A 22681-nucleotide genomic window follows, 5' to 3' on the forward strand; every position below is an offset into this window, starting at 1 on the left:
TGGAAGCAATGAGGTCAGAGATCACACTCACTAGCAACATTTGAGAAGAACCCTAGAATCATAGAGTTGGAAGGTCCCCAGAGAGTCATCTAGTCCAGGAATCTCAGCTAAAGCATCCATGACAGATGGCTGTCCAACCTCCAAGGAAGGAAGAGTACACAACCTCTGGAGGGAGACCGTTCCACTACGGAACAGCTCTTACTCTCAGAATGCTTTTCCGCATGTTTTGTCGGTGTCACAGTCCGGTTCACGGGTGATCCAAGTCCCGGCAGGAGACATCAAGACCAGGGGCAAGATAGTGGGGTGGGAGCAGGAATGGGGGTCCAGAAGCCAGGAAGCCAAGAGTCCAAGGGTCAGAGAGCCAGGAGTCAAGAAGCCAAGGGTCCGAGGGTCAGGAAGCAAGGAGTCAAGAAGCCAAGGTTCAAGGATCAGGAAGCAAGAAGCCAAATGCGGCAATGCAGGAAGCACGTTGCTGTGGCAAAGAGCCGAAGGGAAATGCTGACCTTATATCCCTTCCCAGCTCTTGCCACTGAAGGAATGGGTTTGTTTATACAGCTGGGTTTTGGCTCAAGAGCTCAAGTTAAAGCATATGAGCTAAGGAAAAATAGGGATTTTGGTGCAGTTTCAAACTGCCTGCACAGTCAGTTTGGGGTTTGGGAAACCCATTCCTTCACCACCAGGTGCTGTGAGTTACCAATCGGCCTCACCTGTGAGGCCGCACCTTGCCTCTTCAGAACAAACTTAGGAAGTCCTATTGGTCACAGGGCCTGGCTCCTGCACACACACCTGACAGTCGGAAACTCCTTTCTTTTAACTTGAAGCCGTTGGTTCAAGTCCTACCCTCCAGAGCAGGAGAAAGCAAGCTTGTTCCTTCTTCTGTGTCACAGGCCTTGACAACCCTGTTGGAACTAAAGTGAGATCTCTTTTCTTCATTCGTCCAGGAAGATATGTGGGACGGGATTCCTGAACAACCATGTCTAATACTTTGCCCTCTCTTTTCGGAGCAATTTGAAACCACTGCCCTTCCTCCCCAAGGGGTTTTGTTGTTTAGTTGTTTAGTCATGTCCGACTCTTTGTGACCCCATGGACCAGAGCGCTCCAGGCACTCCTGTCTTCCACTGCCTCCCACAGTTTGGTCAGACTCATGCTGGTAGCTTTGAGAACACTGTCCAACCATCTCATCCTCTGTCGTCCCCTTCTCCTTGTACCCTCCATCTTTCCCAACATCAGGATCTTTTCCAGGGAGTCTTCTCTTCTCATGAGGTGGCCAAAGTATTGGAGCCTCAGCTTCAGGATCTGTCCTTCCAGTGAGCACTCAGGGCTGATTTCCTTCAGAATTGAGAGGTTTGATCTTCTTGCAGTCCATGGGACTCTTAAGAGTCTCCTCCAGCACCATAATTCAAAAGCATCAATTCTTTGGCAATCAGCCTTCTTTATGGTCCAGCTCTCACTTCCATACATCACTACTGGGAAAACTATGGCTTTAACTATACGGACCTTTGTTGGCAAGGTGGCCCTTACTTACCAGGGCTCCACTGCTAAGGAGGATCATGAGGATGATGAACGTCTCGAACCAATTGTGCTCCACAATCTTGAAACACGTCTTCCGGAGATTCCACCACTTTTCCCCCTTCTCTGTCTTGACGTCAACGTAGAGGCAAGGGCATCTCCGGACACAGGCTGCAGGTAGAGACATGCCAATAGTAAGCCCACACAGCTAGGAATAGAAGAAAGCTGCAGTTTCCATTCTGACCTGTACCTGCCACAGCCAGCGCTGTTTCCATTTTGCTGCAGTTTGGTTTCTGCCCAACGCTATCCTATTTAACTCGCTGCCTGCTGTTTAACGTATGTTATGTAACTGTTTATATAATGTGCCGTCATCTCAATGAAAAGGAAATGCAAACAAAAACCACCCCAACTAATTAATGATGTCTGGTTTGCAGACTTAAAAAAAAACCTGCACATGCGCGATAACATTCTGTTTTCTGTTACTTTGTCATGTACTCTAAGGCTGTTTAACAATGAAAGCAGGTTCTGGGCCTGGGCCCTGTCGGTTAATAATAATAATAATAATAATAATAATAATTTTATTATTATTTATACCCCGCCCATCTGGCTGGGCATCCCCAGCCACTCTTGGCGGCTTCCAACAAAATATTAAAATACAGTAATGCATCAAACATTAAAACCTTCCCTAAACAAAAGAAGAAGAAGAAGAAGAAGAAGAGGAGGAGGAGGAGGAGGAGGAGGAGGAGGAGGAGGGGGAGGTGGAGGAGTTTGGATTTGATATTCCACTTTATCATTACCCAAAGGAGTCTCAAATCGGCTAATAATCTCCTTTCCCTTCCTTCCCCACAACAAGCACTCGGTGAGGTGAGTGAGGCTGTGAGACTTCAGAGAAGGTCACCCAGCAGCCGCATGTGGAGGAGCGGGGAATCGAACCCGGTTCACCAGATTACGAGTCTACCACTCTTAACCACTCTTAACCTCTTAACCACTACACAGTGACGTAGCGTGGGTTGTCAGCACCCGGGGCAAGGTAAGTAATTTGCGCCCCCTAACCCGTGGATTTGCGCCCCCTAACCCTAACCCCCAGATGTTGCGCCCAGTGCGGCCGGCCCCCTCTGCACCCCCCACGCTACGCCACTGCCCCTACACCACACTGGCTCTCTCAAGGCAAAGCATTATGTGCTCTCTTCTTCACATGTACCGGAGCAGAGCATGGCTATATTCAAATCCTTCCCAGAAGACCCGTGCTGCTGCCTGGCCACCTTACCTTCAGTGAAGCATTCCTCTGGCTCATCATTCTCGGCATCCTCTTCAGCCACAGCTACCTCCTCCTCAGGGTCTGGGGGCTTATAATCAACAGTGCTGCATATGGATGACTCAGTCCCATCTGAAAGAGGCTTCTGAGAAGAGCAAAGGAAGAGAGCGACAGGCTAGAAGGGCCTTAGATTTTATGCAGGGTGTATGAGTGCCACCAAGCGATGTTCAATCATGGGCCGACATCTATTACAATGAACAAATGACCGGATATCAGGGCATTAAGTACATCCTCCCCAGCTGCAAGCAGCAGCCCACAACAGCATACCCTCCAACATTTCTCCGATTAAAAGGGACGACCAGTGCTATAATTCTAGAAAAAGAGGTGCCGGAATTCACCATGAACGCCTCCCTTGTGTTCAAATATAGTCTCAAATATAGAATAGTAAAGGTAAAGGGACCCCTGACCATTAGGTCCAGTCGTGGCCAACTCTGGGGTTGCGGCGCTCATCTCGCTTTATTGGCCAAGGGAGCCGGCGTACAGCTTCCAGGTCATGTGGCCAGCATGACTAAGCCGCTTCTGCCGAACCAGAGCAGCACATGGAAACGCCGTTTACCTTCCCGCTGGAGTGGTACCTATTTATCTACTTGCACTTTGACGTGCTTTCGAACTGCTAGGTTGGCAGGAGCTGGGACCGAGCAACGGGAGCTCACCCCGTCGCGGGGATTCGAACCGCTGACCTTCTGATCGGCAAGTCCTAGGCTCTGTGGTTTAACCCACAGCACCACCCGCGTCCCTTAGAATAAATGTTCGTAAATGTACAAAGCAAACACATACATAAGTATATAAACCACCTGTCTGAAATAGTACAGGAGAACAATCCTGAAGCCATTTTGACCCTCCCAAATTGACCTCAAATATTTATCTGCAAGGAGGAAGGAAAGGGGTGAATGAATGAATTTATTATTATGGCCACAGACCAGTTCCGGCTCACTTACAGTATCAGGAAAATCATAAAACATGATAGGGATACATTGAATTGCAATTGGGAATTGCAAAGAGGAGGAACCCAGAACAATGGTGTGCAAGCCCTTATAGAGACATTTTAAATTGCCCACCCTGGAGCCCCCTGGACCACCACCCACATACATCATACATACACCAGAGAAGGGGCGGTCTACAGCAGAAATCTGAGTGTGTTGGTTTTTTTCCTCCTGTCTGCCAGGATACCTGATAATGGATATTTGATTGCATTACCTCGGCCATTTGGCCACTCTTCTGTGATGATAACTACTTAATTCCTGAATCCAGGTCATAGGCTCACCCTATTCATACACAGACTCACCCTTAAGACATGATTTGTGAACAAAGAAACAATGGGAAGGCTTTTCCATTCCTTCCTCCTTGCAGAGAAATATTTGAGGTGACTGAAAGAGTCAAAATGGCTTTAGGACTGTTTTCCTGTACTGTTTCCAGACATGTGGTTTTTATACAGTGGTACCTCAGGTTACATACGCTTCAGGTTACAGACTCCACTAACCCAGAAATAGTGCTTCAGGTTAAGAACTTTGCTTCAGGATGAGAACAGAAATCGGGCTCCGGCGGTGCAGCGGCAGCAGGAGGCCCCATTAGCTAAAGTGGTGCTTCAGGTTAAGAACAGTTTCAGGTTAAGTATGGACCTCCGGAACAAATTAAGTACTTAACCTGAGGTACCACTGTATTTTTGTATGTGTTTGCCTTGTAGAGTTATGGACATTTATTTTATATAAGACCTTAAAATTCCTATAACAACCTGTATCTTCTGAAATGAGATCCGCCCGCAAGGAGAATGAGTTCACAAGCACACACCACCTCTTTCAAGCAATGAAGGAGGAGGGGATTTCTCACCCTCTCCCAAATAATTTTTCCTACCATGCTTCAAAGCCTTTGCTATCCCCTTTTCAGCCGGCTCTCTCGCAGTTGGACGTATGACAAATAACCTGAGATATAATTAGTACGGTCGAGTTAGGTTCTCTGAAACATCTATAGCTCGGCTTACGTGGAAGAGCCTTTAGGTCAAAGTTTATGCCAGTTCAGAAATGGTGAAACTGACAGGAGCTGGAGGCAGCCAGGTTCCCTCTACCCCTAAAGGTAAAGGTAAAGGTACCCCTGCCCATAAGGGCCAGTCGTGTCCGACTCTAGGGTTGTGCGCCCATCTCACTTAAGAGGCCAGGGGCCAGCGCTGTCAGGAGACACTTCCGGGTCACGTGGCCAGCGTGACGAAGCTGCTCTGGCGAGCCAGCACCACCGCAGCACACGGAAACGCCGTTTACCTTCCCGCTAGTAAGCGGTACCTATTTATCTACTTGCACTTAAGGGTGCTTTCGAACTGCTAGGTGGGCAGGAGCTGGGACCGAAAGACGGGAGCTCACCCCGCCGTGGGGATTCGAACTGCCGACCATGCGATCGGCAAGTCCTAGGCACTGAGGTTTTACCCACAGCGCCACCCGCGTCCCTCCCTCTACCCCTAGTGAGCAACTATTTGTTGAATCTAACCCAGGCTTCCTCAACCTCAGCCCTCCAGATGTTTTTGGCCTACCACTCCCATGATCCCTAGCTAGCAGCACCAGTGGCCAGGGAAGATGGGAATTGTAGTTTCAAAACGTCTGGAGGGCCAAGGTTGAGGAAGCCTGATGTAACCCATGGGTAGGTAAACGAAGCCCTGGGGGCCAAATGTATGCTGGAAATGTAAGGAAAAAGAACGGGGTCAAATTTATGCTGGAAATGTAAGGAAAAAGAAGGCACTTTTTATCATATGTGGTGGAAATGTAAGGTAGTAAAAGATTTCTGGGAAATGATATATAATGAGTTGAAAAAAAATGTTTAAAACAACCTTTTCTAAAAAAACAAACCCTGAAGCCTTTCTTTTAGTTGGTTGCAGCTGCGGCAGTCAGCAGCTATTGTGCGTGTTATTGGTTGCTGCGTCAATGAGTGGTGTTGACTGGCCGGTGCTGCGGCAATTGGGCTGGCGATTGGCAGCTTCTGCCGGTGAGGGGACAGACGGGCAGCCGAGCTTGCGACACGTGAACGATCCACCCCAAAAAGCTCAACAATCCTAGGTAATCCCTCCCCCCAAAAAAGCTCAACAACTTTTTTGCGTCTTATATATGGTGGCGTCTTATAGACGGGAAAGTATGGTATATAATTAGGTATTTGAACAATTGTTATTAGTAATTGAATTCTAAATTGGTATTGTTATAATGAGGCTATTATTGGATTGTAACTGAAAACTAATAAAAAATATTATCGGGGGGGGGGGGGAGTGCACACACCCACACCCACACCCCTGATCTGAGCAGATCTAATGGCAATCTGTAGCAAGGATGAACACAATATGAAGTGCCTTATGGGCTCAGGCCAAAGGTCCACCTAGCTTGCCGCTCTGTTTCTGACAGCAGTCAACTACAGTGGTACCTCGGGTTAAGTACTTGATTCATTCTGGAGTTCCGTTCTTAACCTGAAACTGTTCTTAACCTGAAGCACCACTTTAGCTAATGGGGCCTCCTGCTGCCGCCGCGCTGCAGGAGCCCGATTTCTGTTCTCATCCTGAAGCAAAGTTCTTAACCCGAGGTACTATTTCTGGGTTAGCGGAGTCTGTAACCTGAAGCGTATGTAACCTGAGGTACCACTGTAGTTGCCCCTGAGAGTTTCACAAAATGGGCTGCAAAAGGAGATTGCCATGGCGCAGATTATCTTATCTTTCTACCTATTGGTGGTGGCGGCCGGGGGGTGGGCGGGGAATGGGACAAGGAGCTATGCAAATCACTGAAGCTCCCCCTCCCTGACCACTGGAAGGATCCTTTCACTCCATCCCCATCTTCTGAATCTTTATCGGGCAACTCAGAGGCAGAAGCAGGACCCTGCAGGCTAGAGATGGGTGGAATTTGCTCCTGTGGAATGTAATCCACTGAGAGCAGTCAAGTACAACATTCCTTGTTGTCCTAGAGTGGGCATGCAAGGGAATGTTTGGTCCAGCCAGTCTAAACTTCCTGTTCCTCCTGGCCTGGAGCATCCTTCCTTGGATGTGACTGGTGGGTGGGCGTGACCTTTCCAGACCTGATAAAAGGCCAAGGCATGCTGCCACTCTCCCTCTTTTCCATCTTCTTTTCATCCTGCAAACTTCCTGGAATGAACTGCTGGCTGCCAGCCAAGCAGTCCCCCAGGTCATCTCTCTTATGGGATAAACCTGTTAGTATAAGTTTGTAACTTTAAGCCTAAAGCCTGCCTTCAGGGATCACACTGTGCTCTGTCTGATCACGAGGGAACCTTCTTTTTATTGCTTATGTGGTGTCTTTACTCTTTTAGGAGGGATTCATGCGGTCAAGCCAGGAAAATATTAGAACACATTTTAATCTGGACAAGCCGGATCGAATTGCGCATTGTCTTAAGAAACTTGCATGAGTTTGCAAGTAGTTTTCTGCTGCAGAAAGGGGAATGCACTCTGCTTAGTAAAGGAACTTGCTAGCGCAGGTTAGGAAGGATGATAATAATAACAATTATTATTATTATTATTATTTATGTATACCCCACCCATCTGGCTGGGCTTCCCCAGCCACTCTGGGCGGCTTCCAACAAAATTTTAAAATACAGTAATGCATCAAACATTAAAAGCTTCCCTAAACTGGGCTGCTTTCAGATGTCTTCTAAAAGTCTGGTAGTTGTTGTTCTCTTTGACATCTGGTGGGAGGGCATTCCACAGGGCGGGTGCCACTACTGAGAAGGCCCTCTGCCTGGTTCCCTGTAACTTGGCTTCTTGCAGTAGGGGAACCACCAGAAGGCCCTCAGCGCTGGACCTCAGTATCTGGGCAGAACAATAGGGGTAGAGACACTCCTTCAGGTATACTGGACCGAGGCCGTTTAGGGCTTTAAAGGTCAGCACCAACACTTTGTATATATCCTCTCCTGCCACCCTGAACATTCCCACAGCTCCGCACTGTCGTGCTCAGCCCCAGAAACAACAAAGTGGTTAGAAGTGTCTCTGTGCATGTGCAAAGCACCATCTTCCACCATGGAGCAAGGATAACCAGCCACCAAGTGGCTGCGGTTAGAGGGCATAGCATCCAGGCAAGAATGTGTGGGCCCCACTAACTGCCCAAGCACTACAGAAAGAGGCGGGGGGTGGGGTGGGGTTAGGGCAGTGGCTGAGGCCGAGAGCGAACCACAAACTGAAGGCACCTTTTAACATATGTGGTGGACATGTAAGGTAGTAAAAGAATTTTGGGAAATGATATATAATGAATTGGGAGGGGAATTTAAAATAACCTTTTCTTTAAAAAAACCCTTAAAAAGTCTTTCTTTTAGGAATTCTAGGTGCTGAAATCCCAAGATTACCGTATTTTCCATGTATAAGACTAGGCTTTCCCACTAAAAAACAATGTCAAAAATTAGGGGGCTTCTTATACCCAATTACATCTTCCCCCATTTTCTTAAATCTGAGTCCCCCCCAAATAGGGGGCATCTTATACATGGGGGCATCTTATACATGGGGGCATCTTATCGATGGAAAAATACGGTATTTATATCTGCAGCCACAGCTGCACAGATGTTCTTGGCCCAGAGATGGAAAGAAGATAAAGTCCCGACCAGAGAAGAATGGCAGATCAAGTTGATGGATTATGCCAAAATGGCTAAAATGACAGGAAGAATCATAAATCAGGAAGACCAGAATTTTAATAAGGAATGGGGGAAGTTTATAATTTATCTTAAAAAAATATCATTGTGAACAGTTAAAATCGTTAGTAGGATTGAAATAACACTTGTAGTTTAATGGTGAATTTTGGATAAACAGTGGTACCTCGGGTTACATACGCTTCAGGTTACATACGCTTCAGGTTACAGACTCCACTAACCCATAAATAGTACCTCGGGTTAAGAACTTTGCTTCAGGATGAGAACAGAAATTGTGCTCCAGTGGTGCGGCAGCAGCAGGAGGCCCCATTAGCTAAAGTGGTGCTTCAGGTTAAGAACAGTTTCAGGTTAAGAACGGACCTCTGGAACGAACTAAGTACTTAACCTGAGGTACCACTGTAATGGAGATGTAAAAGATTTGGGTTATTATAAAAGATGCAGGAGGAAATGACTAACATTAGGGTCCACAAATGGGAGGAGGGGGAGGTCCAGGAGATTCTTTGGCATCTTGATATTATGACGCATGTTGGATATGTGAGCGTAAAATGTTGATTTGAAAAACCAAATAAATAAGTTATTTTTTTTAAAAAGAGAGAGAACTAACCGCAAACTATAAGCATCTGTTTGCAAAACTGGCTGCTGGCTTAATTTGCTCTGGCACTGGGGAGAGGAGGGGCTGGACGAGAGACCTTGACAGAGCCTCCGCCCCCAGAGTCCCAAGTCACTGCTAAGGAACATGATACGTCAACAAATAGAGGAGGACTTGGCAGGGAGGCGAGGGTGAAGATGCATGCAAAGGAGACAAATTTTTCAAGTGTGATTATAAATGACTGGGGGAGGGGACGGCAGAGGAGCCTAAGGGTTAAGGAAACTTGCTGACCCCCCTACAATTGGATCTGGCGTTAATGCCCCAGTGGGAGTCATCTGTGGACATGTGACAACGAGCCTTGGGAGGTTGGTCCCAACCCACCCCCCATGGAAAAGCTGCTGGGCTTTGAATCCTGAGCCATCGCACCTTGCCTCTAAAAGTAACTAGGAGAGGCGCAGCACTAATGAGCCCCAGTCAAAAGTCAGCTTTTGAAGATATAAGTCTAATAATAATAATAATAATAATAATAATAATAATAATAATAATTTATTTATACTCTGCCCATCTGGCTGGGTTTCCCCAGCCACTCTGGGCGGCTTCCAACAAAACACTAAAATAAAATGACCTATTAAACATTAAAAGCTTCCCTAAACAGGGGTACCTTCAGATGTCTTCTAAAAGTTTGGTAGTTATTTTTATCTTTGACATCTGGTGGGAGGGCGTTCCACAGGGCGGGTGCCACAACTGAGAAGGCCCTCTGCCTGGTTCCCTGTAACTTGGCTTCTCACAATGAGGGAACTGCCAGAAGGACCTCGGCGCTGGACCTCAGTGTCTGGGCTAGATGATCGGGGTGGAGACGCTCCTTCAGGTATACTGGGCCGAGGCCATTTAGGGATTTAAAAGTCAGCACCAACACTTTGAATTGTTCTCGGAAACGTAGTGGAAGCCAATGAAGATCTTTCAGGACCGGTGTTATATGGTCTCGGCGGCCGCTCCCAGTCACCAATCTAGCTGCCGCATTCTGGATTAATTGCAGTTTCCAAGTCACCTTCAAAGGTAGCCCCACGTAGAGCGCATTGCAGTAATTCAAGCGAGAGATAACTAGAGCATGCACCACTCTGGCGAGGCAGGTAGGCCTGCGTACCAGATGGAGCTGATAAACAGCTGCCCTGGACACAGAATTGACCTGTGCCTCCATGGACAGCTGTGAGTCCAAAATGACTCCCAGGCTGCGCACCTGGTCCTTCAGGGGCACTGTTACCCCATTCAGGACCAGGGAGTCCTCCACACCCGCCCGTCTACTGTCCCCCAGAAACAGTACTTCTGTCTTGTCAGGATTCAACCTCAATCTGTTAGCCGCCATCCATCCTCCAACTGCCTCCAGACACTCACACAGGACCTTCATCACTTTCACTGGTTCTAAGTCTAGGCTCTCCCCCCCCCCCCCCATTGCCCTGAAGGCCTCAGCAGAAGGACTACTTGGAAAATGTTTGGAGACTGCAAATGGTCCAGAATGCAGCTGTGGCATGTTAACAAGCATCCATCCAGGGACTATAGATCCACTGGTGCTTTGAAGGCTGAACTGGTGACCGGTTAGGGCGCCTCCACACTTTCCCTTGACCCATATTTTGATCGCATTGCATACCGATTAATTCCTCCGGGTCCAAGCACTTTCCTCATCGTTCTTGCAAAAATTGGGTTTTCTGCAGACTGTCTCGCCAGAGTGGTGCATGCTCTGGTTATCTCCCACTTGGACTACTGCAACACGCTCTATGTGGGGCTACCTTTGAAGGTGATTCAGAAACTGCAGTTAATCCAGAATGCGGCAGCTAGACTGCTGGCTGGGAGTGGCTGCTGAGACCATATAACACCGGTCCTGAAAGATCTTCATTGGCTCCCACAACGTTTTTGAGCACAATTCAAAGTGTTGCTGCTGACCTTTAAAGCCCTAAACGGCCTTGGTCCTGTATACCTGAAGGAGCGTCTCCACCCCCATCATCCAGCCCGGACACTGAGATCCAGCACCGAGGGCCTTCTGGTGTTTCCTCACTGCGAGAAATGAGGTTACAGGGAACCAGACAGAGGGCCTTCTCGGTAGTGGTGCCTCCCTTGTGGAATGCCCTCCCAGCAGATGTCAAGGCAATAAACAATTATTTTACTTTTAAAAGACACCTGAAGGCGGCCCTGTTTAGGGAAGTTTTTAATGTCTGATGCTGTATTGTTTTTGATATTTGGTTGGAAGCCACCCAGAGTGGCTGGGGAGATCCAGTCAGATGGGTGGGGTATTATTATTATTATTATTAATAATAATAATGATGATGATGATGATGATGATGTCTGATAAGATAGGATTAAGTGGGTAAGTTTTTTTTTTTTTTTGGCAAGGCACAGCAGCAGAAGGATAAGAGAAGCCCTTGGACCTGGGTTTCAAGGGACTGGCTGGGCGAGAGGCACCAGCCGGGGAACCCCCCAAGGGAAACCCCAGAGGAGGAAGGATCAGAGCCCGGGGATTGGTGGTGGGACACTTAGGAGAGGTCAGCGGGAGAATTGGATGCTGAAGGGGCAACAGGCTTTAGTGAGCAGGAAGAGCCGGTGATAGGGAGCAGTTCAGACTCAGAGGATGAAGCAGAGGGGGGTGTTCAAGAGGCTGCTGAAGAATCCAGGGAACTCCTCTCTTTGGCTGCGACAAGCTCCGCTCCCCGTTGGTCCCCAAGAACGCGCAGGATAACGAAGAGAGCAGAACAGAGGCCAGAGGTCGACAGATGCAGTTTGAGACTGCTTGGGAAACATCTGGGAGAGGAGGAGCCTTAGGAAGGGTGGAAGGCGGGGACCGGCTGAGAAGTATGCTGTTTCCTTGAATAAAGAAGAAACTTCCCTGGAAACAGAGCCTTGCATCTTTCATGCTGATCTGCGTCTGACTCCAGCCCTGACAGTGGGGGAGTTAGCCTATGGTTACCAGATTTTTTCCAATGAATCCAGGGACCCCCCCTTTTCCCCCCCCTTTTTTTGAAGCTGAGTAGCAACAGGCATCAATTCTTTGGACCATAAAGAAGGCTGATCGCCGAAGAATTGATGCTTTTGAATTATGGTGCTGGAGGAGACTCTTGAGAGTCCCATGGACTGCAAGAAGATCAAACCGATCCATTCTTAAGGAAATCAGCCTTGAGTGCTCACTGGAAGGACAGATCCTGAAGCTGAGGCTCCAGTACTTTGGCCACTTCATGAAAAGAGAAGACTCCCTGGAAAAGACCCTGATGTTGAGAAAGATGGAGGGCACAAGGAGAAGGGGATGACAGAGGACGAGATGGTTGGACAGGGTTCTCGAAGCTACCAGCATGAGTTTGACCAAATTGCGGGAAGCAGTGGAAGACAGGAGTGCCTGGTGTGCTCTGGTCCATGGGGTCACGAAGGGTCGGACGACTAAACAACAACAAAGCAACAGGGAGTCAATAGTGGGGAAGGTGAGGCAAAAGACCCTGGGCCTAACCACACATGCATATTGTATAAAGGTGCAAAGCCCTTCTTTTGCACCCTGTGAAACATAAATGTGCAGAGGTTTTAAAAAAACTGGGCAACGGCCACCTGCCCACGACTCCTGAACTGCCTCTGATCAGTCAAAACAAAGGGGAAAGGGTGCAGGAGATCTGTACTGCCAAACACCCCCAGTTCCCCTTTGGCAGTGGCGGCGGCAGCGGCAGTCAGCAGCCTGGAGCCTGCCTGGTAGTGCAGTTGACTCTGACTGGCTTCAGGAGCTGCTCACTGCTTGCTGCCGTGGCGCCCGCCATTTTCCCTCACTGGAAGTCCCCATATGATGTGCTGCACACAAGGCATATCATATGTGTTCTTCTATATGGAGGAAGCAAGCAGCTCCTGAAGCCAGCCAGAGCCAAGTGCGCTACCAGGGTGGTTCCGGGCTGCTGAGGCTGCCGCTGCCACGTTTCCCGGGGACAGATTTGCAAATCTGGGGACATTCCGGGGACAGATTTGCAAATCCGGGGACTGTCCCCGGGAACCAGCGACATCTGGTAATCCTAAGTTAATCAGGGCACAAAATACGGCTCAACCAAAGTGTGATCTCAGAGCAGCTGGAAATAGTTAAACACACACACACAAATACAGCAGCAAAATAAGATAAAGTATGTAGAACCAGTCTCTCGCCGGAATTAAAAATCAGAAAGTTTAAACAGAAGGCCTGAAAAGTCCATTAAGTCAGGCATAAGGCAGGTACGTGTGACTTGGCCAAAATGGCCTCACAGGCCCAATGGAGAAGTCCGGTGGGAATGCCCAATTGATGTCGCGAGGCATTTCACCATCTGCCCTGGACTTAAGCTCTATCTGCACTTATGAACTTTTGCCAGTTTTATACCAACTGAATAGTTATGGGTTTGTGCAAATAATCCTAAAAATCCTCAGACCAGAGTCTGAGAGAGATTATTAGCCCCCCTTTGGAACACAGGAAACTGCCTTCTCCTGAGCCAGACCTTTGGCCCATCTAATTCAGGACTGTTTGCAATGATTGGCAGAAGCTCTCCTGGGTTTCTCCTACCTGGAGATGAAGGGATTAAACCAAGGACCTTCTGAAGAGCTGCAAAGGGAATTATGGCTAGGCCCATTTAAGTCTGTAGTATGGGCAGGGTTGGAACAGGGGTGGCACTGTGGGTTAAACCACAGAGCCTAGGATTGCCGATCAAAAGGTTGGAGGTTCGAATCCCCACAACGAGGTGAGCTCCCGTTGCTCTGTCCCTGCTCCTGCCAACCTAGCAGTTTGAAAGCACGCCAGTGCAAGTAGATAAATAGGTACCGCTCCAGCGGGAAGGTAAATGGTGTTTCCGTGCGCTGCTCTGGTTCGCCAGAAGCGGCTTAGTTATGCTGGCCATATGACCCGGAAGCTGTACGCCGGCTCCCTTGGCCAATAAAGCGAGATGAGCGCCGCAACCCCAGAGTCGGCCACGACTGGACCTAATGGTCAGGGGTCCCTTTACCTTTATGGACAGGGTTGCCAGCTGGAGGGAAAGGCAAGGGCTCCTGGACCTTTAAAAGTAGTGTTGAAGTAGGTATTCCAGCAGGTGTTGCTTGTATGAACTATATCAGTATACCTGAAGGAGCGTCTCCATCCCCATCGTTCAACCCGGACACTGAGGTCCAGCTCCGAGGGCCTTCTGGTGGTTCCCTCACTGCGAGAAGTGAGGTTACAGGGAACCAGGCAGAGGGCCTTCTCAGTAGTGGCACCAGCCCTGTGGAAAGCCCTCCGATCAGATGTCAAGGAAATAAACAACTATCTGACTTTTAGAAGACATCTGAAGGCAGCCCTGTTTAGGGAAGTTTTTAATGTCTGATGTTTTATTGTGTTTTTAATATTCTGTTGGGAGCCGCCCAGAGTGGCTGGGGAAACCCAGCCAGATGGGCAGGGTATAAATAATAAGTTATTATTATTTATTACCTGCTAAAATTCCTTCTTCTTCGCAAGTATTAAAGGGGCAGGCGCTCTCTCCTCTTTTCAGTTATCCACCCTAAGAATGGGTAGACTCTTATACGTAGGAGAGGCTTTACTGCGTTACACAGCGGAGCCCATTCAAAGTATTCAAAAAGGCTATATAGTAAAAAGGAGGAAATGTACAGAGCAAACCACCCTCGACTTCAGACACTGATGGTGCAAGCCCATGCATGTTTACTCAGAAGCAAGTCCTATTGAGGACGACTCTCAAGTAAATGGAGCACAGGACTGCGGCCGAAACATTACTGCAGCAGATATCCTTTACTCTCGAGTTTCCTCAGAGGCTCAGGCACACCTTCTGTTTTCAGAATGGCCTGCAAGAGAAATAAGCTTTCTCTTGCCAGTTGAAATGGTACATTTGAGTTTCCTCTCCAGGTGGGCTTTGGGAAACCCAGCCAGATGGGCGGGGTGTAAAATAATAAATATTATTATTATTATTATTATTTGCTTTTTCTGGGGGTACACATACCCCTAAACATTTCGTGAATCTTGGTACTTCTGTCCATTTACTGTATTTATTTTTCCTGATTTGAACTATAAAATGGTGATTCTCTTGAGTCAAAATGAGAGTACCCCTAAACACTGATTATTATCATTATAAGGTGGTGGAAGAGCTCTTGGATCCCATCAGGGCATCAAGCCTCCCTCGCTAACCCAGGCAGAAGCTCCCTGCATTTGGGGAAAGAGGCAGCAGACTTTAATACTTTAATTTACTGGGAGCATTCAAGGGACCAGTCTAGTCCCCCTAGTCCACTGACCACATGCCACTGAGTAGCTTTGGGTCTGCCTCCGTCCTCTCTGGGATCTAGAACTCACCTTGGTGTCCTCGGCAGTCTCTTCTCCTGTGTCGGTTTCGTCATACAAGTCAGACTCCTCCGAGGCTATCGGGACATGAATGGTCAAGTGAGGATTGTTGATGAAGTTCATATGGTCCAGTTCATCGATGCGTGGCTCTTTCCTGGCTATCCCATCCAGGGCTATTCCATCCATGTAGTCGGGTTTGAAGTCCTGGCCTGTGTCCAAATGGTTGAGGACAAAGTTCTCCTTCTTGCTGTTTTCCTGGTCTTCGGCAGGGGGCTCGGCCTTCTTCTCCTTCAGCTGCCGGTGAAGCAGGAGGAGGGCATGTTTTTTCACAAAGTCGATCCCCCGAGTGATTCTGCCAATTGCGATCTGCAAGTTGTTCATCTCGCCATCGTCGTCAGATGCTGCCAGGCTGTCGGCGCTGAAGGAGCTGAGCAGCAAAGCTAAGAACAGGTTGAGCACCTGGAAGGAGAGGGGGGGGGGAAGCAGATGCCAGCTCAATGTTCAGCAGGACGCACCCAGCGCCTTAACTTGCTTCATTACACAAGTATCGTACTTGTGTGGAATATTTACAGATCTCTCCTTAGGCTCATTCACGCATACCTTTCCTCTGTGCTTTAAAGCTCCTTGTCCAAGCACACACACACACACACCTTTCTTTTTTGCTCCGGAGATTTTCCTGTGAAAAACCACTCTTTAAAGCAGAATTGGAGCAAACGGAAAACCTGAATAGCCATTTGCTCTGATTTATCTTTAAGAATGGGACGCGGGTGGCGCTGTGGGTTAAACCACAGAGCGTAGGGCTTGCCGATCAGAAGGTCAGCGGTTCGAATCCCCACGACGGGGTGAGCTCCCATTGCTCGGTCCCTGCTCCTGCCAACCTAGCAGTTCGAAAGCACGCCAAAAGTGCAAGTAGATAAATAGGTACCACTCCGGTGGGAAGGTGAACGGCGGTTCCATGCGCTGTTCTGGTTCTCCAGAAGCGGCTTAGTCATGCTGGCCACATGACCCGGAAGCTGTACGCTGGCTCCCTCGGCCAATAAAGCAAGATGAGCGCTGCAACCCCAGAGTCAGCCACAACTGGACCTAATGGTCAGGGGTCCCTTTACCTTTAATATCTTTAAGAACAGACCTTCCAAGTACAGTGGAACCTGGGTTTTCAAACATAATCCGTTCCGGAAGACCGTTCGACTTCCAAAGCCTTTGAAAACCAAAAACTGAAAGTGGAAGCCTCAATACCATCGGGAAACTCAAAACGGAAGCCACATAGCACATTCAGCTTCCGAAAATCGCAGAACAGTTGCTTCTGGGTTTTCGGTGTTCGGGAGCCGAACATACGACAATGGAGGTGTTCAACAACTGAAGTTCCACTGTATCCCTATTTTCCAGGGACAGTCCAGATTTACAGAAGCTGTCCCAGTTTCTGATTTGATCCCGGAATGTCCCACTTTTCCCTAGGATGTCCCTATTTTCATCAGAGGAATGTTGGAGGGTATAGAGTTATGCGACCCCCGACATTGAAATGAACTGAAGGGGTTCTAGCAACAAGGTAAAAAATAAGATTGGATTGATAATAGATAAATTAATTGGATATAAATTTGCTGAACAATTTTTTAAAAGGGATACAAAAAAGGGAGGCGTGAGGAAGTCAGGAAAATAAGTGAATCAAAGATGAGAATTTAAAAAGAGGGATTTTTGGTTTTTGTGCATTTTTTGTGTTTTTCTTGTGTTTTTTCTTTTTTCTGTATGTCGTTACTCTTAAAACTTAATAAAATATTATATTAAAAAAAAAATAGAGTTATGCGACCCCCGAGCTATGTGAAACGTGTTTTTTAATGTTTAACATTTTGTTATGTTTTTATATAGGTTGGAAGCCGCCCAGAGCAGCTGGGGCAACCCAATCAGATGGGCGGGGTATAAATAATAAAATTACGATTACGGAATAGGACGTCCCTATTTTCTTCGGAGAAATATTGGAGGGTATAGGTACTGGTGGGATGTACTGATGTACAGTAACATCAGCAAGAAAGCGGAATGTGTTTGCTGAGGAAATCCAGCCTCCTGCCCACTCACAGCTATCGGTGTTTGTGCCTCTTCCCTGCCAGGAGACATTTGAGACGGGACTTTGCTGATATTCAAGGTCGTCGGTGTGGCTATTTGCACATGGCTCATGCCTCATGACTTAACTAGGACCTTTATATAAACCCCTCCAGTTTCCTTGCTGCTCTCGGGTGCTTCTCTGAAGCGCCAATTACAGCCAAGAGCGCCGCGGCCTGCTCTTTGTAACCCTAAAGGTTCCTCAAGTCATTTGCTTTTTTCCCCCGCTCTGTGACTTCCGCCATTTCTCTCATAATAAACCTGCATCGGAAATGCCAGAAGTGATGCCAGGGCAGGGGGCGGGTAGCCAGCTCAGGGCACTCTAGAAATACAGTGGTACTTCAGGTTAAGTACTTAATTCGTTCCGGAGGTCTGTTCTTAACCTGAAACTGTTCTTAACCTGAAGCACCACTTTAGCTAATGGGGCCTCCCGCTGCCGCCGCGTGATTTCTGTTCTCATCCTGAAGCAAAGTTCTTAACCTGAGGTAATATTTCTGGGTTAGCAGAGCCTGTAACCTGAAGCGTCTGTAACCTGAGGCGTATGTAACCCTAGGTACCACAGTATACTGAGTGCAGAGGCCAGACCACTAAATTCTAAAAATGAGGAATTTAAATTGGAAATGGGGGAGATGGGATGAAAAGTATCTTCTGGGAGTGACTATACAGTGGTACCTCGGGTTACATATGCTTCAGGTTACAGCCTCCGCTAACCCAGAAATAGTACCTCAGGTTAAGAACTTTGCTTCAGGATGAGAGCTCCGGCGGCGCGGCAGCAGCAGGAGGCCCCATTAGCTAAAGTGATGCTTCAGGTTAAGAACAGTTTCAGGTTAAGAATGGACCTCCGGAATGAATTAAGTACTTAACCCGAGGTACCACTGTAGCAGGAAATATTACCCTTGCAGGGAGTTTGACATTGACCAATACAATACTTTATTTGTAGGCGAGTAGCCCATATATTTCAAAGGGGTTGTTTTTATGTATAGCCGTGGTTCCCACAGGGGCGCAATTTGATTTTTAAGGGGAGCAATTTGAGAATGAGTTATTAACAGGGAATGGTCTTTTAGGCTTCCTCCACGTGAATGGGAGTTGACTTTTTGAATAATAAGAATTATATGTCACCAGGGGCGGGGGGTGGTCAGGATTTTAGAGATGCTTAGGTGGGGCATGCATGGCCAAAAAAAAAAAAAAAGGTTGGGAACCACTGACATAAAGGGAAGAATTTAATGTTTTATTATGTTTTTATATATGCTGGAAGGTGCCCAGAGTGGCTGCGGCAACCCAGTCAGGTGCGCACAGTACAATTATTATTATTATTATTATTATTATTATTATTATTATTATTATTATTATTATTAGGCTGGTGGAGCACAAAGTGTGGAATGTCCGGAATGCTTGCTACTTGCAATTTAAACTGTTCCTCAACTACCAAGCAGACAAGTATCCACAGACGCAATTGATTTCCTTCACGTTATGTAATACATTTTTATCCCTCTGTGTTTGCTTGTCATTATACGATAAAAATATTATAAAGTCGGAAATGGGGGAGAGCGGCAGCTGAAGGCAGGCTGAAAGTCGTATGGGCTAACCTAGGAACCCAGGGTTAATTTTTTTTAGTGATGCTGTGGAGAGCCACTCTGCACGTGCTCAGAGGCACTTTATTATTACACAAGGAGCGTGCTCATCAGTTTAACAGGACTGTGTCGGCGAAGCTGAACTGAAATTGGGGGGGGGGAGCAGTCAGCATAGTTTAGCCTGTCCTTTGACAGCGTTACCAGTGGTGCTGCATTGGAAGAGGGTAAGAAGGCATTTATTACATTTCCACACATGGGCTTTTCCCTTGCCTGTTGGTCTTTCTGGTATGTATGTAAACTGCTTAAAGGTTCCATTAGTGGCATAGGAGAGATGGGGGGAGGGGATCACATCTGGCAACCAATGTGCCCCTTTGGTTTCAGATAGTATATAGACGCAGGTGGCGCTGTGGTCTAAACCACGGAGCCTCTTGGGCTTGCCGATCAGAAGGTCGGCAGTTCGAATCCCCGTGATGGTGTGAGCTCCCGTTGCTTAGTTCCTGCTCCTGCCAACCTAGCAGTTCGAAAGCACGCCAAAAAGTGCAAGTAGATAAATAGGTACCACTCCGGCCGGAAGGTAAACGGCGTTTCCGTGCGCTGCTCTGGTTTCACCAGAAGTGGCTTAGTCATACTGGCCACATGACCCAGAAAAACTGTCTGTGGACAAACGTCGGCTCCCTTGGCCAGTAAAGCGAGATGAGCGCCACAACCCCAGAGACATTTGCAACTGGACCTAACTTTTTTAGTACATGGGTAGATGAGTCTGAAAAGCCCGGGACACAAATTTAGCAGCTCATTTACCAGAAGTAGTGTATTTAGCATTAACTCTGGAAATGTATACAAGATTCTGATCAAACTAAGCCTCCCATTGTATATTTTGCTCTATAAGACTTTGTTAGGTCAAAATAAAGTACAGTCATACCTTGGAAGTCAAAGGGAATCCGTTCTGGAAGTTTATTCGACTTCCAAAATGTTCGGAGACCAAAGCGCGGCTGCTGATTGGCTGCAGGAAGCTACAGTGGTACCTCGGGTTAAGTATTTAATTCGTTCCGGAGGTCCGTACTTAACCTGAAACTGTTCTTAACCTGAAGCACCACTTTAGCTAATGGGGACTCCTGCTGCCGCCACGCCCCCGGAGCACGATTTCTGTTCTTATCCTGAAGCAAAGTTCTTAACCTGAAGCACTATTTCTGGGTTAGTGGAGTCTGTAACTTGAAGTGTATGTAACCTGAAGCGTATGTAACCTGAGGGAGCAGTGTATTGCAGCCAATCAGAAGCCACGGAAGCCCCATCAGACAGTCGGCTTCCAAAAATAGTTCGCAAACCAGAACAGCTGCTTCCAAGGTACGACTTCCAAGGTATGACTGTATACACTTCCAGTGTTAATGATAAACACATTACTCCTGGCAAAGGAGTATTTAGTATTGCGCTGGTTTAATTTCCAGAGGTGTTCCCTTTAATTATATCCTATAGCTGCAGCCTTCATCCCAGGTCATCCCGTTCAATGACCGTGAAAGGCTCCCCTGCCCATATCACTTTCTCAGCAAATTCCTTCAAGATTAAGGGACCCTAAGCAAGCTGTCAGTCCTTGGAGGCCCAGCCGCCAGGAATTCCTGAAACCTTCAAAGCTCCTCAATTCAGAGAGCGAGTGGCCGGCGGGTGACAAAAGCTTCCACATTTCGGGTGGGTTTGGGATTTCTCCCCAGCCTTAGCCTTGGAATGAAATAAAATGAGGGCAACTGAAGGGCAAAGGAAGGAAATGGCCTGTGAAGCGAAAGGACGGAAAGCAGTGCAGCAGCTTGAATATTAGTCTAGATGTCTATGTCTAAGCTCATATTCTTCCTTGATCATGAAGCCCCATGTCAAGGAGAGGGAGGGTGAAATATACTCAGAGTTGAGAGTGGATTTCATGCTCTTTATTCAGCTCATAGTGGTGAGGAGGAATGAAAGTTTCCCCAAAGTATCTGCTTTATATACATTATTTACACAATGGGCTGCACGTGATTGGCTAATTCTGGAATTCTCCTGTGGGCCAATCAGGTTGTGGATTCACTTCCATCTGGAGCTGGATTGGGTGGCTCCTGCAGACCAATCATACTGCTGCATTGTTCTAGGACCAATCAGACTGCTGCATTTTGGATCCTATTCAACTCAGCACATAACAGGGGGTTTGACGAAAAGGGCTTAATTTGTGGCCGGGTCCGCCAGGTCTCATCCCCACACTCTCTCACTAACACCAGGCAGCAGCAGACTTTGGGCTTTCAAATTTAAGCAGTGCTTTGGATGAGACTAAAATTTGGCGTACTGTCCCCCCCCCCCCCCCGCCCAACCTTTCACCTTCCGTTCTATGTCATTATTGCGGTACCCTCTCAGCACAGCACCCAGTGTGGGCAAACCAGTCGCGTTCTCCGAAATCTGCCTCTGCACTAGGACTAAGTCCTAAACACAGATTAAGAACTGTAGGCATTTCGCTGAAGGAGAACTATATGAAAATGATGTATCGGTGGTATTTCACACCTATAAAATTAGCAAAGATGTATAGAACGGCTTCAAATGTATATTGGAAATGTAAGGTGAAGGAAGGCACATTCTGCCACATGTGGTGGACGTGCAAGATAACGAAAGCATTCTGGGAAATGCTATACAGTGGTACCTCAGGTTACATACGCTTCAGGTTACAGACTCCGCTAACTCAGAAATAGTGCTTCATGTTAAGAACTTTGCTTCAGGATGAGAACAGAAATCGTGCTCTGGCGGCACGGCGGCAGCAGGAGACCCCATTAGCTAAAGTGGTGCTTCAGGTTAAGAACAGTATCAGGTTAAATACGGACCTCCGGAACGAATTAAGTACTTAACCTGAGGTACCACTGTACAATGAGTTGAAAGAAATGTTTAAAATAATGTTTGTGGAAAAACCAGAGGCTTTTTTATTAGGAATTTTAGGTGCAGAGATACCAAAGGAGCAGAAATGATCATTTATGTATGCAACGACAGCAGCATGGATACACTGGCCCAGAGATGGAAAGAAGATAAAGTCCTGACCAGAGATGAATAGTTGATGAAGATGATGGACTATGCCGAAATGGTGAAAATGACAGGGAAAATCAGAAACCAGGAAGAGAAGAACATTAAGAAGGAATGGGGGAAATTCACAATGTAATTAAGAGAACACTGTAAACAACTAAAAACTTTGGCAGGATTTGAGTAAAGCTTGTAAAGTACAAAAAATTAAGGTAAAAATGTATTATTTAAGAAAAACGGAAAAAATAAGTGAAGCAGTTGAAAGAGATTGAAAATGGTAACCGTGGAACGGCGGAAGGGAGTCAAAAGTTTCAGGGAATCCTAAATGATGTTGATGTTGATGTTTAATGTTTGAATTTAAATTTGCAGTGTAAAACTTATAAAAAAGATTTATATCTATAAAAAAAGAAATGTAGGCTTTTCTGGAAAGCTGGCATGGTTTCGGAAAGGGCTGAAAGGCCATGAAAAAAATGCCAAGCAAAGCCAAGAGTGACACAGAGCCCTTCTCATTCCAGCTGGATGGCAGGATCATGGCGCAGGCAAGCGGAATCGCTTTGCACTCATCCCGGGCCATCTTTCTTGTGTACTCCCTGTTTATGTGGCATTGGGGACCTCTCAAATGGAAAGATTTGATTTGCAGTGAGAAGTGCCTGTTTGATCGTGCAGGTCCCCCAAACACT

At 47.2% G+C, this 22681-nt stretch overlaps 1 protein-coding gene across 5 annotated transcripts in view; it reads right to left on the bottom strand.

Annotated features, from left to right (window-relative positions):
- SCN4A (sodium voltage-gated channel alpha subunit 4) overlaps positions 1-22681 on the bottom strand; it is a 116164-nt gene that overhangs the window by 26273 nt on the left and 67210 nt on the right. For all 5 annotated transcript variants that reach the window (XM_083708934.1, XM_083708935.1, XM_083708936.1 and 2 more), the window contains 3 exons: positions 15331-15777; positions 2777-2909; positions 1526-1680 (listed from right to left, as the gene is read on the bottom strand). In XM_083708934.1, coding sequence (XP_083565060.1) covers positions 1526-1680; positions 2777-2909; positions 15331-15777 — 735 coding nt within the window. The remainder of the gene's footprint in view (positions 1-1525; positions 1681-2776; positions 2910-15330; positions 15778-22681) is intronic.

Source organism: Podarcis gaigeae (genome assembly GCF_964106915.1).
Source record: "Podarcis gaigeae genome assembly, chromosome: 13".
Lineage (NCBI taxonomy): Eukaryota > Metazoa > Chordata > Lepidosauria > Squamata > Lacertidae > Podarcis > Podarcis gaigeae.